Genomic DNA, 19,430 nt, shown 5'->3' with positions numbered 1-19,430 from the left:
ATAATAATTAATAATAATTTATTAATAATTTGAAGAGAAAAAAGAGGCGAATTGTACATCTATTTTTAAAAAGGTTTTTTCTTCGAAAACAAAAGCATTATTGAATATTTATCTTACATTCCATTTTATATTATATATTTATATATTTTTAATGTAATTTAAATAGAAATATGCATCGGCAAGAATATGTTTTGCATGAATCACATCAGGATAAAATTATGTCCAGTATAATTCCAGATGTTTCTCGAGATGCAATTATAATATTACGTGTACATCGATGATTATTCACTGGCGGAAAATAGTTCAACACAGCTCATTTGAAAACACAGTTTATCTATAGAAAAGAAACGATTTTATGAAATCTAGGACGCTTTAAGTAATTCAATGTCAATATACTTATACATAGATATTGATTCGAAAAGAATCTTGTCTACACAACTCGTAAAATTCGCAATCGACGCGATTAGTTATATATCACATCGATATTTAATATTATATTTAACACAAGACATAAATTAGTTCATCATATTTGTCATTTTTCTGTCACACTTGAAAGATCCGAGACAATCTATTACAAAGATCTAATATACTTATACATATTATACCTAATATCTAAGTTATAGATCTTTAAAATAAATTTATCAAATAAAATATTTTCACAAAATAAATGTAATAAAATCAACAAAATAAAATTTATTAAATTAATTTTATCAAATTAATTTAATAAAATAAAATTTACGTTATGAAATCGCGCAAGTAAGCTGCATGCCAAATTAAAATGTAGGATCAAAATTGAAACTATATCGATGTCAATTATCGATTAGAATTTGTTTCCAATACGAATTGGAGTTTTTGTTTCTCTCCAAAAAAAAAAAAAAAAAAAAAAAAAAAGCTGGAAACCAATTTGGGAACAGAATAAAGAATCGCGTTCGACCGAGATTCTACGATCCTTTCCACCTGCGAACGTGCCGAGAGAGTTGCCTTTCGCAAAACATCATTATCTTCACGACGATTGACCTCGTCGCGTTACTGTTGCGTTAAACGACGAGACGCGTCACGAAACTAGCGCGTTAAATATTTACACATAAGTAAGTAAATATTTACGCGTTTTAATCGTTGAGAAGATCCACTGCTAACAATGGTATCTCCGAGTCTTATACTCTTATATTCTCAAGTATCTCATGCGCCATACGCATTTTATCGCAATCCGTTCCAATCCGTTTCAAAATATTTAAGAAAGTTTGCGAAAAATTCATCATCGGGAGAATGGTGCTCTGAAAAATAATAATTTGCTCTTAATTTATCATTAACTTAATCGTATTGTTCAAAAATTTGTCAATTAAATGTTTTTTTATGCAGCTTGTAATTTTCATTCTTCATTCCCGGCGATATTAAAAAAAAATAAACAGACACATCATTAGTCAAGAAACTATTAAGCTACTTAAGATAGAAACTTATTGTCGAATTGAAAATAAGATTGTTTATACTACTTGTAATTTTCTGAAGATTACGAACAATGTCTGTTTTTATTTTTTGGGAGTTAACTCTACGCAGTAAAAAATGCCTAAGAATTCAGACATTTTTGTCTGAATTTTCAAATCTGGGTGTGTAAAAATAATTTTAGATAATCTTTCTTAATAATCAGAGTTATTTTTTTTGAAAGTTTAGAAGTGTCTGAAAATTTCATATATTTTTCTGAAACTTTTGTTTGAACATTCAAACAAATTGTGTCTGTAAGAAAACTTTAGACACTTTAGACATTTTGTTTCTGAAGTTTCAATCGCTCATTTTTTATAGTGATATATAAAAAATAACTGCAGACAAGTAAGTATCTGAAGTTTTCTTACAGCGACACTGTCCGAATGTTCAGAAGAATGTATGAATTTTCAGACACTTCTAAATTTTCAACAATATTACTTTGATAATTAAGAGATAGATAAGAGATAGATTATCTAAAAGTATCAATGGTATGCCATCGGAATGTCATTATCAAAAATAACTAATAAATGTCTAAAGTTTTCTTGCAAGACACGCTGTCCCAATTTTCAGACATTTTCCTAAATTTTCAGAAAAATAACTCCGATAATTAAAACAGATAATCTGAAATCATTAGTAGCACTATAAAAAATAACTGATGCAGTCAAAATGCCTACAGTATTTTTGCAGACACATTGTACAGACAAATTTTCAGAAGGGTGTCTAAATTTTCAGAAAAATGATGCTCTGATGAATTAAGGCAAATTTATTTTCAGACAGCCAGATCTGATATGTGTTGAAATTCTTAGGCAATTTCTTAGAGTGATAGAAAACTCGTGGCAACCAGCGGAAAAGGCATCTCGATGCTTCGTTCATACAAACATCGGGGATCTATTAAGAATTTATCGGTAACGGTTGTGGATACCTTCTCCTCGAGAAGAAGAGTCATCCACGCCGATCATGTCATGGCATCTCGCCGGGAGAGGCTCCCGAGACGAAACGAGAAGCAGATCAGAGCTGGATCTCGATAAGAGTAACGCGGTCGCCGGTGATGGTGGTGGGGTGATGAGTGGATCGCGACTCGAAGCTTACGGCAAAGAAGACGACGACGACGACGAAAGCAAAGCAAAGGAAGAGAGCAAGGCACAGGATAAGAGAGAGCGAGCTAGCTCACCTTGGCGCCCATGGTATGCGCCCATTGGCGTCCCTCGCAAAGGCGTAGCGTATATATTTTGATAAGGAGTTCTCTTTCCGTCGAGACGCAGAGAGAGAACGCGGGAAAAAGATGGAGAGAAAATAATAGTCGCTGCAACTGCTCTTTATAGCCTGCTTGCTTTTTTTCTCGCCATGAATATTTTAAAACAATGTGTGTGTGTGTGTGTTTAATTCTGTTAGAGAAGTGTCAATGTTATTTTGTCCCGATCGTACGTCTCTTTTCTCGATGAAATGTGGATTTTACGCAAGGATAGTTTACATTTGAGAGAAAGAGAGAGAGAGACAATTTTATTATATAAACATTTTTATACATAAATATTTTAATCAATTTTGTAAAGATTGCTATCTACTATCTGTTCATCTCCCTCTTCCCTGCCTTTTAGACTCGCATAATTTTGTTGTAAAAATATAATAGCTATTTGCCAGTTATTATTAGAAAAAAATTTATTCGCTCGAGCCATGAATATGGAAAACAGAATGCTTGTTTGGTATGCTGACACATTGCTGAATTGCATATCTCAACCGACTCAATGGACTACGTAACATGCCAAACGTTATGTATACGAGGCTACTGTATTGAAAGTGCCACAGTAATCATAAAAAAATACCTATAACGAAGAATAAAAAAGATTTTTGTAATATTATTAAAACAAATATTAATTACAAAAATTTATTATATTTCTATGAACGTTAATTTTACAAATAAACACGAGTGCGAGGAAAGCTAAACTATAAAAAATTGCAAGATTTAATATCTCAAATTTCATACCACAATATTTAATTAAATAAATAAATCGTGCTTGTTCCTTAGAGAAATATAATAAAAAATTTTTAATATATATAAATATTTAAATCAGGTCTTAATATATAAATTGTCAGTTTAATCAATATTTTTACCGTCCCGTATAATTTGCAGTATTTTCAGAAAAAATTAATATTCTTTTCATTATTTAATCTCATTAGTATTTTCTACATATATCATCTCATTGCATATCAAATAATACGATCTCTTAAAAGTGATAAATCAAGACAGAAAAGGAAAACACGCTTTTAATATTTATTATTTATTTTTTAATTCGTTCATTATTTGCAATATTTATGTCGTTTCAATAAATATTTTATGTTAGAAAAAAATTGTACTTAAAATTACTTATCATTTAAAATTATGTACTTAAAATTTTAGCTACAAAAATAGCATGGTATAGTATTAAAGTTTAAATAAATAAAATGAACATCAATTACATATAAAGATGAGAATTAAAATAAAATCAAGACTACACTTGAAAACGCTTTTAATAATTGCATAAACATATTTTCGTTCTCTCACTCGATCTTATGCGCGTTTGCAAAGTGCTTTTTTCTTTTTTTTTTTTTTTTTTTTATGATTCTATGATTTAGTCTGAAAAATTTCTATCCAGCACACAAGCCGAGAATTCGCGTGGCGTGTCGTTTCGCGGTATCGCACGATTGCGAAAGTATGTGCGCCGTTTTACGGTAGGCATATCGATGTAGGCCCCGAAGGCGCGCATCTGCATCGAGAAAACGCATCTGCAGCGAGCGGTCGACGACACATTTCATTTACTGGATTTAATATCTGCGGCGAGAAATATCACGCGAGATGCGTCGACACGCACCATAAATTTTCAGGCCTCCCTTTTTTTTTAACGGAGAATCTCTCTCTCTTCTCCTTCCCCCCCCCTCTCTCTCTCTCTCTCTCTCTCTTTACCTCTCTAACAAACCCAGCCTTCGGCGTCGCCGATTTGTGCATACCGGGCATGATTAGTCGCCTCATTGTGCGTTACGTAATATTACGATCGGAGGAAGCGAGAAAAATAGAGGGAGAGAGAGAGAGAGAAAGAAATCGCCAACTCTTTTCTGCGTATGTGCAACACACACAGATGCCGATAAATAAATAAGTGCGTAGGTGAATGCGCGGCGAAACGCACATTCCTGAGGAATGTCGCGTGTCTGTGGGGAAAAAATCCGGGACATCCTTGCACAACAATTGTGAGAGGCAAAAAGGCTTGTTTGCTTACGATAGCGCGACAAAAAAGTATTCGTTTTTATTTTCTGTTTAGTTTTTAATGTAAAAATTTTTTTTTTAATTAAAAAAATTCAAAGAAATAAATTCTCTACGTAAAATATATTTATGTATTATATTTTCGAATAGGACTTTTAGAAGGGTGTCTGAATTTTCAGACATTTTTCAGAAAAGTGATTTTGACAGGTGATTAAGACAGATTGTCTGAAATTACTTTCAGACACCCAGGTTTTTGTCTGAAAGAGTTCAGAGAAAAATGTGTCTGAATTTGTTAAGTAATTTCTACAGCGTTTTCAAATAGTGCAAGTTTGATCGTCCTGAGAGCAATTAATGACGTCATGAACATTGTCTTGAATTATACTAGAGGTATTTAGATTATGAAATTGATCAATGAAATACTTCGAGTAAGATTCGATTGATTAATTAGGGCAAAGACTCTTGTGCTTTAAACTTTAAAACTAGAAGAGAGTCAAACAGTATTTTATATTATTAACGTATTATTTACATTAAAATTTAAAACCCATTATCGGTCCAACATATGTTTATGACAGATTGAATCCAAACGCTCTTAGAAGCGATTAAACCCGTTTCACTCGAAAAAAAAACCGCTGTCTATCTTACATTATACGATCTCACTCGAACGTTTTCTGATTTGTATGTCTAATCGGAAAAATTTGAAAATAGGAAATTTCTCTTGAAGAAATTAAATAACATTCTCTTGCATATGCGTACAATAGATTCCGCGATAGTCAGATATATTATATAAATATAAATTCACACGTGCCTGACCACGTCCGAGCCAGTGTATTTATATATGCGTATACGTACAGCGTATGCCTGAATACGGTCGGGTCGATGCGGATAGATATATCGGATACGTGTATAGCGGGACATGGGCGGTTTCGAAGAATGCGTTTCCTTCCTGCCGATAGGTAACCGGTGGCTGTAGGTACACCGTAAATGGACGCGCGCTCGCGCGCGTGATCGGGGATGCGTATACGTTTGATATAAGTAACTCCCTTTCCCCCCCCCCTTTTCACCCCTCCGCTAAAATATGAGTCATGTCGCGATTACGATTCCATTCATGTCTCGCAACAAAGCGAGAATACGGTGCGCAAAACTACGAGAGCTCACATGTATGTGTATGTGTATTTTTATTACAAAATGCAATTTATATATTACATATATATGCACTTAAAAAAAAACATCCTTAATTTTTTTAAATATTTTTATTTAATATTTTTATTATTTTTGTTTTTTTTTTTTTTTTTTTAACATGCTCGAAATATCAAAAAATATATTCAGAGTCATTAACGCGAATTATCGGAGATATTTCTTCGGGTGAATATGGTAATCCACTGATTTGATTTTTTTTACCGCAGGTAAACATCTGGTGCTGGTGACAGATCCTGAGATCGTCGAGGATGCGTACGCCTTTGACAATCCTTGCTTCAAGGACGCCACGCCTACGACGGTCGGCCGTGTCGCGGAGAGACCGTCGTCGGGGATCGTGCTCGGCGACACACCCGCGAAGGATTCCACACGATGGTCCACACCCTGGACATCCCTGGGCCTCGGCTCGGCCATTCGCAGCGACAAACGCCGAACCCTCGACGACTCCTGCGTCGGAGTAAGTCGCATTCATTATTTATTTATTTTTTTTTAGACACCTTTTTTTGCAGATACAACTGTCCATTTCATGTATGCTATCCCTCGATAATCAAGATTACCTAATTTTGTTTCAACGTGAAAAATCATTCTCTCTCTCTTTCTCTTTTTCTTTTCGATAATATATATGTAAAAGATTTGGAGCTATTGAGATTTTATTATGCGAGAATAATACAAAGTTTGACAATATAAATTTAATTAAATAAATCGCGCTTGTTTTTTGATAAATATAATAAAATTATTTAATTTTATTTTGTGTTTATAACAAATAATATAAAATGTAACATATGTCGTAATGTTCGATGCGATGACGTGTAAGATAAAATTAAAACCGATGAAAAAAATTCATTTTATTCGTGAAAATATTGATTAATAAATTATTAAAAATTTTATTATATTTATGAAAAACATAGTTTGTTGAATTGATTTTATTAAATTTAGATTGGTAAAGCTTTACATCCTCACATAACAAAAATTTCAGTATCTTTTAGATAAATCGTAGCTATCGAACGACAGTTCGTAGCTTAAAAGAAAATAATTTTTTTCATATTGAAACAAAATATATATATATATATTGCGTAACAAAATGACATCTTATGCGGTTATTTTTAATTAGAAATTATCAGCCCAAGCTATTACGCCAGGTGAACAATAAATTCCGCGGTTGAATCTAAAGAAGTGTCAAACACAGTAATAATGTCGTCGTTTAGTTGCGCGATACTAGCGGCACGATAATTGCAGGATAAAATGGCTGAAGGCGATAACGTAACGCTTATAATTTTCTATGATCTAATCTGATTTCAAAATCCTTCTTTACGAGAGAAAGATTAAATTAAAAATAACTTTTCGATTATCCACAAAATGAATAAAATTGTTTTTTTTTTTTTTTTATTATTATTATTAGATCTCTTCGCGAAAAATTTAATACAACTTTTGCTCATTAAAAGAATATTATATTTTCATTTATATTGTATATTTGAGAGAATAAGTTTAAGAATATAAAAACAAGAAAAGATAATGGTATACATATCGTCAAGAATATTAATATATTCTTCTATACATTTGAATTAAAATTAAAGATGCAAAAATTTGTCAGAAGAAATCTTTCGATCGCAAATTATACACAAGCCGGATATTATGTCATGATTGATCCAGTCGGATGTGATAATATGTATCGTGAGTGGGCATGACTTTTCTCTTTTATATGACGTATCTCCACCGTTCATTTGTCGCTTGTGTGGATAATTTAATATTTGTCATAAGCGAGAATCGCCCGGTCATTGATTGTCGGGTTCCAACCGACTCGACGACGATGATGCAAACCTGATCTTTTTCTTCCTGATACACATGGTACACACAAGAACAAATGTGTTACACGAAAATATAAATTAATTTATACATAATCCAAAAATTATCCGAAATAATTATGTAATTATGTTATCTTACAACATTTTTTTATTCACAGTATTTTTCTCTGCATTTCGCTGAGAATTCAATTTGAATTATTTCCTACGGTATATGTTAATAGAAATATAACATTTTATTCATCTCTAAATAATAGTAATATTCATTAACTTAAAAATAATAGATTTATTTGTTACTTAACAATGCATTTATTTCTCACGTGAATAGTTGGTCTTTATTAACGATTATTATTTTTTAGTTTTTATTAATAATTCACTTATGTAATATTAATGCACGCCCGTGTTTTCTTGCAGCCCAAAGCCACCAGGGTCAGCGTGGTCGGTCTGCGTAGTCATGACTTCACTGGCCTGGGCTTTAACGTCTGCGGCAACATGAGGGAGGGCATCTTCGTCAAGGATCTGCTGCATCGCGGCCCCGCATCCGAATCCGGACGGATACATCCCGGTTAGTATTATCTTGTCATTTAAAATGGATTTCTATTCAGGGTGTCTACTGTTCCTCGAGAAACATGAAATACTTAGAGGGACTTCTCAGGGATTTCTTTACTCATGCAAAAATCAGGAAATTCTCGTGAAATTTTATTGAAAAATTTTTTTTTAATTCTCTCTCTGATAATTTTACTCTCACATCGTAAACAGCAAGGCAAGTAAATTATGTATTTAAAATATATCGTAAATATATATCCATCTTTGTTTATGTATTTAATGTTTTAACAAAATATTTAATATACAATACATCTTTTTATTATAATTTTAGTTAAAAAATGAAAAAATGTTATACAAATGAAAAAAGGTTTATCTCGCAAAAGTTATTCAATTTTTTTCAGTATATTTTTATAAATTTAATACTTGAGATTAAAAGGCTCTGTGTTTTTTCTCCTTTATATGAGTAAAAAAAAACATTAGAAAACGCAATAAAATGAAATAAATTTTACAAAGTTGCATTAAAAAAATCTAAAATATTCTCTATATGTTGAATTTGAAACAAAAATATCTGAAAGATCAGAGAATTTTTTTACAGGATTGAATAGACACCCTGTTATTGTGTAACATCTCGAATTTGTATCATTTTTTATCAGCGACGTTGAAGATCAAGTCGCGAAGAGTTCTCCGTTTTCAATTTTTTCCCAAATTCTTTGAAATATTTTTTCTCTTTGATTTACTTGATCTTGTTCAACTTTTAATTCTTACGTCTATTAAAAAAGAAGCACAATCTATCGCTTGGAAATTCAATTTTCACGCTCGATTCAGTTATCGCTGTGGACAATGTAACTCCGAGAATTCTCTCCTCGCTCACTGTATCAAGAGATTGAAATGTAATGCAATTTCTGTCGAGATACCACTCGTGTGAATTAAATAAAGTAAGTTATAATTTAATATCTCGCGAGAGTAATGTGTCTCTCGACGAGTGCCGGATCTGAGAATCACCCACATACCTAGATTTCGCGATAAAGACACTGTTTCCACCGCGTTCGAGCATTTGATAAAGCGTGTCGTGAGACGATTAAGATGGAATATTAAGCCTTCATTATATAATTGCACTCTTACCGGCTTAAATAGAGTGCGCGAATCGCATCCTCCTACATCGTTATACGGTATCGACAGCCTAGTTTGATAGAATCAGTGAGCTCAATAAGTTCCAAGCCTGAAAAACAAAGTATAGATTGCATTGGAAAAATTCTGTATCCGCAATTTGACAATAACTTTTTTAGAAAATGGCAGAATTAATTTTTTATATATTTATAAGCAAATTATTTTTTTAATTTATGATTATTTTTTTTTTTTAAATTTATTATTAATCTTTATTTAGAGGAATCAAAGAAGATGTATAAGTTTTTTCAGATTTTTTAAAACATTTTTATCCATTATAAATCCCTCGGACTCTCCTGTATTTACCTGTGTTTTCAGAATGACAAAAAAAAATAGTAAGGATTTTAATATTTCTTTTAGATTAAAATCTAAAAAACTAATGTCAACTTTTTCAAGACGCTTTCAATTGTTATCTCTTTGAAACGGATCAAGTATACGCGAATATTCAAGATATGCGTCATGAGCTTTAAATAGGAATTAATTTTACAGAGACCACATCATCATTGTTTCATAATGTATTCAGTAAAAAAAACTTTGTTATTCTACACAGGTGATCGTATCTCCAGCGTAAAGATCAGCTTTCGCAACATGGTGTACGAGGATGCACTGACGATCCTTAGTTACGCCTCGCCGTACGACGTGGAGCTGGAGGTGGAGAGCGGCGGTAACGGGTCGAAACCGACAACGTTGCTGAAGAAGAGCATAGGCCCGAGTCCGACCAGGATCTGTCATCCTCTCTACAGGAGCCAATCAATCCCGGATCTGACGCAGGCCCACAAAAGCGTCGCGAAACGGCTTTTCATAGCTGATCCGAACGAATCCGTCGGCTCTAATCACTCGACGATGAATTCGACTCTCAAGTCGTCGAAATCGACACCCGCAGGCAGCGGGCAGAGTCCCGAGAGACGACGTCACGACGAGACGAAGAACAATCATCACAAGTTCGGCATCAAGGTGTTACCGGCCCTGGACGGCACCGTGCATCGGATCGAGAATCAAAACGAGCATAACACGAACCTGGAGAGAAGGCACTCGCGCAAGCTGGACGCGGAGAAGGTGCTGAACAGACAGTCCACGACGTCGAGTGATGGACCAGGTGATGAGAGAAAACTCTGCAACGAGGCTTTTCAGCAACGCGCGGATCAGCCTGACGGCGTCGTCGTCGCGAGGCTCGCCACTAGTATGTCAGACAACAAGACTAGAAGAAGCGTCGACCCTGGAGAAGGGATCAACATACCGTCGGAAGTGCCGACGGAAGTTCACAACGCGGCCATGGCGGCTCGCAGGAACCGGAAGAGCAGTTCAGAACCATTGAAGGTTAGCGGCTCGTCGCCGGACTCTGACAGTGCCAAGAGTCCGCAGAAGAACAAGCGGAAGGCGCCGGCGCCACCGAGGAGCGGCGTCAACGAGATTCCGCCGAAGAAGGATGCCATCGATGATACTATCTACAGCATCGCCGATTACACGGAATTGTTGTGCGATTATGTGAACAAAACTCGTGAGAACACGGACAGTACCCGGAGGCATCGGCTGGAGAACCAGTCGACGGTGAACAGACGCAACTCCGAGTCGGATACCGACAACGAGATGCAGAACAGCTTCACGACGATTGAGCTGAATCCGGCGGACATCACGATTCATCGCACGCCCGTGCCAGAGGTGAAGGACGACGACGAGGATGAAGATGACATGTACAGAAAGGCGGCTAGTCTAGGCGACCTGTCAAAGTACGAGAACAGGACCGCGACGACCCTTGAGAGGGCGCAGAGCCTCGACATGAGCGCCGACACCGGCGCGAAGAAACGCAAGGCACCGTTGCCGCCTGAAGACATTAACGAGTCCACGGAGGATCTGACCAAACTCGACCAAATCGACTCCTTCGACCGACGAAAGTTGAAGAAGTCGAACGAGTGGGGCACCCTGGAGGACGTGATCTGGAGCGAAGCTGCCGCTGAAGCGGACGAGAAGCGCGGAAAAACGAGAAAGAAGAGTAACGGCACCCTCGAGCGTTCCAAATCCGCCGTGGAGATCAAATTAAAGGAGGAGGTCGTCGAAGCAACGGCAACGGACGATGCGCTCGAGAAGAAGAAATCCGACAATGATGATCGCGACGTTACCGAGAGCATCGAGCTGTACAATTTGCCGTTGAGCAAGCGACTAACCCAGGAATTCATTCATACGGAACGGATGTTCAATCCGGACGAGGACAATTCCCTGGCTAGAATCGTAAACGACGGTCGGGTGGTGAAGAGCCCGACCCCGAGGGAGGTGGAGCTGGACTTTCAACTGGCCGATGAGAAACGCTTCTCTGAAGACAGCCAGCCTGAGAAGGAACTCTCCGAAAATGACGCGGAGAATTCCGTGTCGGAAAAGTCGGAGGACTTCAGCCGCGCTTTACGTTACTTCGAGCTACACGCGAATGTCCCGCCAGCGGAGTCGATGACAAAGACAGTCAGTCTGACGCGGTTAAACGAGCGGAGAGAAGAAAAAGCGCCTCTTAACGACGCGTCGCTCTACGCTGGTAAACAAGCGGTTGTGGAGGAGCCAATCTCGAAGACCACCGTGGAAAGGGGTTGTCAGGGTTGCGAAGGCAGACACGGCCAGCACAGCATCGACTGCGAACGCGACAAGCAAGCTGATAGGCCGCATCGCGTGACCGTGCGGTCGTTTTCGGATGATAATAAAGCGACGACAAGGGAGAACGCGGAGAGAGACGTAGAACGGGCATGTACGCCGACGCATCTGCGAATTCATGCGTCCAAATCTGAGCCGGAAAGGCCCAATAAGTCCCAGGATGCTAGAGAGGAGGGGAAGAACGGTACCTTATCCACATTCCAGGCGCACCGGACCAAGTTCGAGCAACGGGGTGACAAAAGTTCGCCGATCAAGTCGTCGACCGACTCCCCTTTCGACACGCATTTCGCCAAACGCGTTATTAACGTCTCTGCTCCTGACGATGACGAAGAGGAGGATGAATACGAATTCGGTTCAGGCGTAAGGGCACATAGCAAGAGTCCGTCCTCGTCCAAGGAAGACCGTCACAACATCAGCAACGTCAGCGTGTCCAGTGGCGAGAACAGCGAGGACAGTGGTCTGGTTCGCGAGTCGATGGATTACAACAATCCACAAGATTCGGAGAGTCGTCCGCCCTTACCTGACACACCCATGCCGTTGAACGCCGCTCACAAAATGACTTACATCACAGAGATCAAGGTATCACCCAGCAGGGAGGGCATCCGCGAGACCGATAGCGAGAACGAGGACGGGGTGACCACGACGGGGACGAACGGCGAGTCACGAAAATCGCGAGATCAGCGCGAGATCAGGGTGACGTCGAACGGCAAACTCACGTCCGGCAAGAAACCGCCGGTACCACCGCGACGATCGGACATCACGAGGAGTCCGAGGGAGGATCGGACGGATAAGCAGGTGGTTTACGTATCCGAATACAAGTCCGCGGCGGGCAAGAGGCCTCAGATCCTGGACCCATCGCATCCGTCGGAGGTCAAGCAGTCGGAGGGCAAGAAGTTCGAGCATTGGATCTTTATGTCCGACAAGGAGCAGACTCGCTGGAACCCGGCCTCCAGCCAACCGCAGCCCGTCACCAACATCATGCTGTCGTCCAGGGACGATGCGAATTAGAATAGATCCTTCGTTTCTTTCTTGTTAGAAATGCCAAACAGAATTCAGCAGTATCGTTCAGTTTTAAATAGGCATTTTATTCAAGAAAAATGTCAGGAACGATGAGACCTCGTGAGATATTTTTTTTGTGTGATGTTTTCTTTTTTTCCAAAAAATGAATAATTATCAATGATTATCAATGTTGATGAATGAATTTTTTGAGTTCTCTAAAAACTAAAGATTTTAGATTTAATATCCTTTTTATAGATGCTCGATTAAATCGAAATTAAGATATAGTCTGTTGCATTTGATTTTTTTTGTGTTTTTTTAAATAAATAATATTTTTGCACGTTTAATGTATATTTTTTCAGCCATTAAAACTCTATTTTTTTCTTTCTTTGAACCTAAGTTTTTGATGTGATTGAAACAGACAGCGAGAGACGTATGTAAACTAAAAAGTGAGAAAATGATTAACTTTATGTCACATATGCTGATGTATTTCTTGAAGCGATATGTGTTTCACACATATGATATCAAATGTGTATAAAGTATACATATAGATCTAGAGAACATGTTCCCGAAGATTTTTATTCTTTTTATTTTATACAAACAAATATTTTCGTCGATTTGTGTGTATGTGTGTGTGTGCAATTGTTTCCAATTCTCTATAATTTCCTACGTGATTTATTTAGATATTTTACAGAACTTGTAAAAATATAATATATTAATGATTTTCGCAGTATTATTAAAACATTCAAGTAAAAAAATGACGCACATATTTTATAATTCTACACACATATTAAATCGATTACGTCTGTCATGACTTACAATGTTAGAATTTTTATTTTGATTCTGATAATCTAAAATTGATCCTCGCAAAAAAAGCTGAAAAATTATATATGTGCTAAAAAAATATAATTATGAACTTGAAAAAATTATTTGAAACGCAGATTTCAAGATTTTAATTTATGTGTTAAATTTTATTAATCAGACCAGTACTTTTTAAAGGGACAGATAAAATTTAATTACAAAAATTTCAGAATATTTTATTTCTTTAAAAAAGGAATACATAATTTTCTGAATACATATATTTTACTGAGTAGTACAATTTAAGAAACAATTAGGCAATAAAGCCGTTCTTTGATTGTATTACTCAGTAATATTTAAAGTTTCTAATTTAATTATTTTATTACATATATTTTAAACTATAACATAATTTTTGAATATATCTAATTGTCTTTAAAAAATTTTTGAACGTAAAAATACTAGTAAAAACCACTGGTCATTTTTTAAAAATCCGTTCAGAAATAAATTATGATTAAATCATTTAATTTAAAAAAAATTGTATTTTTATTCAAGATTTTGAACGATCAAAAAGTGGATTTTTTATTCTACAATTGAATTCTTATAAACGTTCCATAAACCTAACATATTTTATTATAAAAAGTTGGGCATCTTCTATTATTTTTAAGAGAACTTTTTTATTTTCTTTTCCATTTTCAATCAAAATAACTTTTAACACACATACACATACATTATATATATATATATATATATATATATATATATATATATAAATATTAAAATCTTGTTGGTTACACATGTAATGAAAAAATACGTAAGTCTAATTTATCTTAAAATAATTTTACTGACGCATATTTTTTACGAAGAATTATAGTCTTTTTCTTTTTCTTTTTCTATTATCTTGTTCGTACATTTAACGTTAAATGTGGTTATCATCTTTCTCCTTTCTTTAGATTGAATATCATATTATATGAACATCACACAAATGACTTGAAACGAGATAATTATACATTTAATGTTAAATATACAAATGAAGATGTGACACTGTATTTTTAACTCTCAGATATTTTGAAGATGAGAAAGAGAATTTTATCTTATTTGCAATCTGAATATGTGACTCGTTTTACTTATTGTTAGAGATAAGCGCTCGTCGTGTCTTATATTATATATACGTCCATTATGAAATGCAAATATTACTGTCGATAAGATCTGTAATCAAATAATACATCGTGTAATAATATATGTAGTATGTAAGTGAAATAATTTGTAAATCCGGGATTAATGAACTTATATTAATTTTTACTAACCGTGTCTCGTAAATTCTATTGTAATTGTGCACGAGTACTGTTTGCTCGTACAAGATACACAAAGAATAAAATTAAAATTTATTATAAATTTCGTAATTAAAATTTCACGCATAATTTTGTGATTCGCTCCTTAAATATATTAATATTAATAATATTATTAATCTCATCAAATTTTTATTTTAAATGTGTAAAGCGATTTTTTTCCGAAGTTTTGTATATTTCTTTTATAATGTTGCATATCTCGTTTCTTTTTATTATCTGCCTTATATTAGAGATTTTCCAAAAGTGTAACAGAAAAATCCCAAACTATGCATTTTACAGTAAACTGTATGAATTTACAATCAAACCACAGATGTCTATACTAACATCTGTGAATCAAACACACGATTATTGATTGGAAGTATTACAGCATCATTAAAAAAAAACATGAAATTATTGTCAACTGATATGCATATCAGTCGTCGAGTCTTTCTGTGTGTACGTTTATTGTAATATAACTTATTTCAAGACTAACATGTTGGTAAAATATTACATTATTGTCTATAATTTTTGTTAGTGAAAAATGTATAAAGTTTTAACGAATAAAAAGTGTATATTTTTAGACATAAAACCTGATGTTGCAAAAGTATATTTTTATGATAAAATAATTATTTTATTGTATTCAATAATGTGATTAATGTCTCTTCACAACTCTGAAATAAGCTTATTAAAATGCATCAGAAAATTGCACTTGACATATTCGAAACATGAATATTTATTGCCCAAACTTCCTAGATTTTTCCATATTTTGTCTTTTAATAGCTTAACTTTTTACATGATTAAAACTTTAGACTTAAAAAAATTCTTGAGAGTTAGTGTACTATTTTATATTTTTTTTTATCAAGTGCATCAAAATTCAATTAAACAAGAATTATCTTTATATTTTCAAATCTCTCACTATAATTGAAAAAAGTACTATAGAAATAAAATAGCTAATAAATACATTTCTAATAAATATGAGATATATGAAAAAAGGAAATTTAGAACTTTACAAACTAAATAATTTAATCATTGCAATTAATATTATTATTATCACAATCACATCAAAATTACAAATTATGTTGTTGCATATATTACATTACATTTACTTTTTCCCCAAAAAAATGATAGAAAAATATATATCATATGTAAGCATTTTATTATGAAATATATATGCATCGATTCTTTACATTATTAGCCTTAATTTTTATTATCTTTTAACTGTAATTATTATTTACGTAAAAATTATTTTTTTACATAAACATAATTTACGTGTAACAAACTAAGCATGCTCAAAATGAATTTTCTTTAATGCCGTATATATTATTTTAAAATATTTTTTTATTCAATTCTATTACTATTTTGACTTGAAAACATTTGAAATTTATATTTGTACGTCGCATTAATTTGTTATACATAAATGCTTTAACTAAAAATATAATAATAGATTTATATCGTACAAATATAATTTTACATTTTGTGCACAGTTCAATCTTCCCTGCAATAATTATATTACATATACACATACAAATATCAATATATACAATATTACATCTTAATACTTAATAATTATATGCTATCAGGTAATCTAGTCGCATAGCTGTTCAAAAACGATTGTTAAACTTCCAAACATTTCGAAACATATAATATGCTCATGTGACAAATCATTACTCTAAAGTGTACGTAATTATTGGAATTAAGTCGCGGATTGTTTGTAATTCTTTGTATTCATTAATTTCTTGCCACACATAGCGCAGATAGCCTTCTTGTATGCGCAAGACTGACAATAGTGAGATCCCACCTGATGCACCTTTTGCCTGCATATTCTGCAGATCTCGAATTTTGTGGTGTACGGATTGAATCGCGCTTTTCCCGCAGAAAGTGCCTTGTTCTCTCCCACCTGACGACCCCCGCTTTCCACGGTGTTTCTCGCACCTGTCTTCCAAGGATCCGGCGTGATAACCTTACCCAATTTCTTCTCGCATTTTTCGCAAACCATGTCGAAATTGGATCTTTTTCTTTTTGTCAAGGAAGAGAAGCCAGAAATATACCTGTTTCCAATGTAATTGCACGTCAAAAAAATAGTTGAGAAAATTAATTATTTTTATATAATATAATAATATCGAGCAGTTGTATCATGTTATTATACCTTGATTTTTTGTATTTTGACACCTTCAAATTTTCAAATTATTTATTTACTATTTATTTTCACATACACTGATGTAAATTTGCAATAATTAATTGTTTCATACTTTTGTATTAGAGCTCTTTTCAAATCATTGTTTTACACGTAAACGAAAAGGTTATTTACGTAATTTTTACACGTTCGAACCAGAGAGAAGCCTGAGAGACGCTACGGCCCGATTTTACGTAATCCCTGAAAGCGATACGCCCTCTGTGGACATAAAAACGTGGACATTGAACTACATAGCCAAAGTCCACGAATGTTCTCAATGGATAACGCATAATGCGCACAGTTTTGGTTGCGATCCGTGCTATGTCCACAAAATTTATTAACACATTTTGCTTATTCACTTTCACCTAAAAATAATTTGTTATTTCTCCACACTGGCAATAATTTACTTTTAATATCAAACAACCATGTAAATATTGTCAATATTCTAATTTTGTCAATAATATCTTGATTTTTGGTAATTCTTTTTCTTTTATTAAACGCTATTTTTACATTCTACATTTTACAAATTAAAACTTATTTTATATAAAAAAAAAATTTTATTTCAACAATTTAATAATTTAGAGCATTATATTGTTCTACAAATACAATAATAAACTTTTAGATATCGATAGATTCAATTAAATGAAATAAAGATCAGATATATATATGTATATTATATGTGTGTAAACATACAAAATTTTTTAATTAGAGAAAAATGTTAATTTTTTACTTATTTAAGTAAAAATTGCCCGAATTATATCGTGTTCGCTGTCATAATCGTAAAAATTTCATTAATTCTCATTACATATATTATTTTAAAAAAGATAAAATAAAAAATAAGATCGGTTTAATTAACCCGTTGTTTATAAAAAATAAGAGTTTTAATTTTTACTTGACAAGCATTTTAATTTATATAACTAAAGCATTAGAGCTAAAAAAAGGTCCCCGTTAAATATTTATATTCGTATAAATTCTTGTATTACTAATAAAAAAGTTGATGCGAGATACTTTCTGTAACAACTAATCGTGATTTGAAAAGAAAATTATATATATTATATATATTATATATTAATTTCGGGAAAAGAAACTTTATTAATTAATAATAATTAATGCCGATTATGCAATTGACATACCTGTACGCGATTAGTAATATTTAATTCTAAACTTTGTAATATTTTACTTTAAAATATACTTATATTTTTGTGCGATCGATATCAATATCAAAAGCGCGACTGACAAATTTCGAGAATAAAAGGTTAATATTTAATAATTATAACTGTTATTAATATTAAGAGTTACTTCATCATCGAAATTGAATTTTTATCGAATCATGTTAATTCAATAAATTTCGTAGTATTGTGTATGTTCAATTTCGCGCAACTTACAATAGATTATTTTATTATAGATTTACAATAAATATAGAAATATGTATATATAGGTACAATAGATTTTTATATTACAGATGTACAAGAGATGTCGCGGGGTTGCGCAACTTCGGTGGGCGGGACGCCCCGACCGATCGATCTATGCCGGCGCGTATCGATTCGGATATGGATCCGCGGTTGGATCGTGATTGACGGCTTCTCGCGGGGCGCGGTTTCGTCGGCTCGTTCGGGTGGCCGACAAGATGGCTGGGAACGGAAAGGACCGCTTTGCTCGAGGCTCGTAGAGCGCTTGGATATGATTAAAAAATGGGCGCTCTGCGCCTCTGCCCATTGTCCGGCGGGTATTGGCCGGATAACGAGACCAGTATTTGACCACGTACTTTTCTAGCCAGTTGGACCTACCTTTGTTGCTCCTGGCCATATTCATTCTGACTCGATTTTTAGCCAGAGATCAAAGAAGAAAAATAATTTCTTCCTACTGCCGGTTAATTATTATCGCCGGCAAATAAGACGACCTATATTTGTTTAGGATCGTATTTACGATATTATAGTCGTTTTCTAGACGCGTTGTACGTTATTCAGTCGTTTAAAGTCGCAAAAGATAATATTATTATGTATATACCAAAAAAATTATATTCTCGAAATATATACTTATATAAACTCTCTTTATAGATATATTCTTAATAAACGAAAATATTTTTTTCT

General features: G+C 34.1%; 2 protein-coding genes across 2 annotated transcripts in view; one reads left to right on the top strand and one right to left on the bottom strand.

Moving 5' to 3' along the window:
* The window catches only part of LOC140667674 (uncharacterized), a 36,503-nt gene extending 22,463 nt beyond the window's left edge, over positions 1-14,040 (top strand). Inside the window, exons 2-4 of the mRNA XM_072895819.1 lie at positions 6,115-6,362; positions 8,119-8,269; positions 9,965-14,040. Of these exons, the coding sequence (XP_072751920.1) occupies positions 6,115-6,362; positions 8,119-8,269; positions 9,965-13,056 (3,491 nt within the window). The 3' untranslated portion in view covers positions 13,057-14,040. The remainder of the gene's footprint in view (positions 1-6,114; positions 6,363-8,118; positions 8,270-9,964) is intronic.
* Positions 14,041-16,450: 2,410 nt separating this feature from the next.
* On the bottom strand, positions 16,451-17,521 carry LOC140667971 (cysteine-rich PDZ-binding protein). The gene is made up of 2 exons (XM_072896425.1): positions 17,314-17,521; positions 16,451-17,215 (listed from the first exon to the last, which is right to left on the bottom strand). Exon 2 carries the CDS (start codon positions 17,161-17,163, stop codon positions 16,861-16,863), a length of 303 nt encoding a protein of 100 aa, XP_072752526.1. The 5' UTR covers positions 17,164-17,215; positions 17,314-17,521; the 3' UTR covers positions 16,451-16,860.
* Between the last annotated feature and the right edge of the window lie 1,909 nt (positions 17,522-19,430).

Source organism: Anoplolepis gracilipes, chromosome 7, assembly GCF_047496725.1.
Source record: "Anoplolepis gracilipes chromosome 7, ASM4749672v1, whole genome shotgun sequence".
NCBI lineage: Eukaryota > Metazoa > Arthropoda > Insecta > Hymenoptera > Formicidae > Anoplolepis > Anoplolepis gracilipes.
The sequence above is the reverse complement of the archived record's forward strand: the minus strand, read 5'-3'. Positions and strand labels throughout refer to the sequence as shown.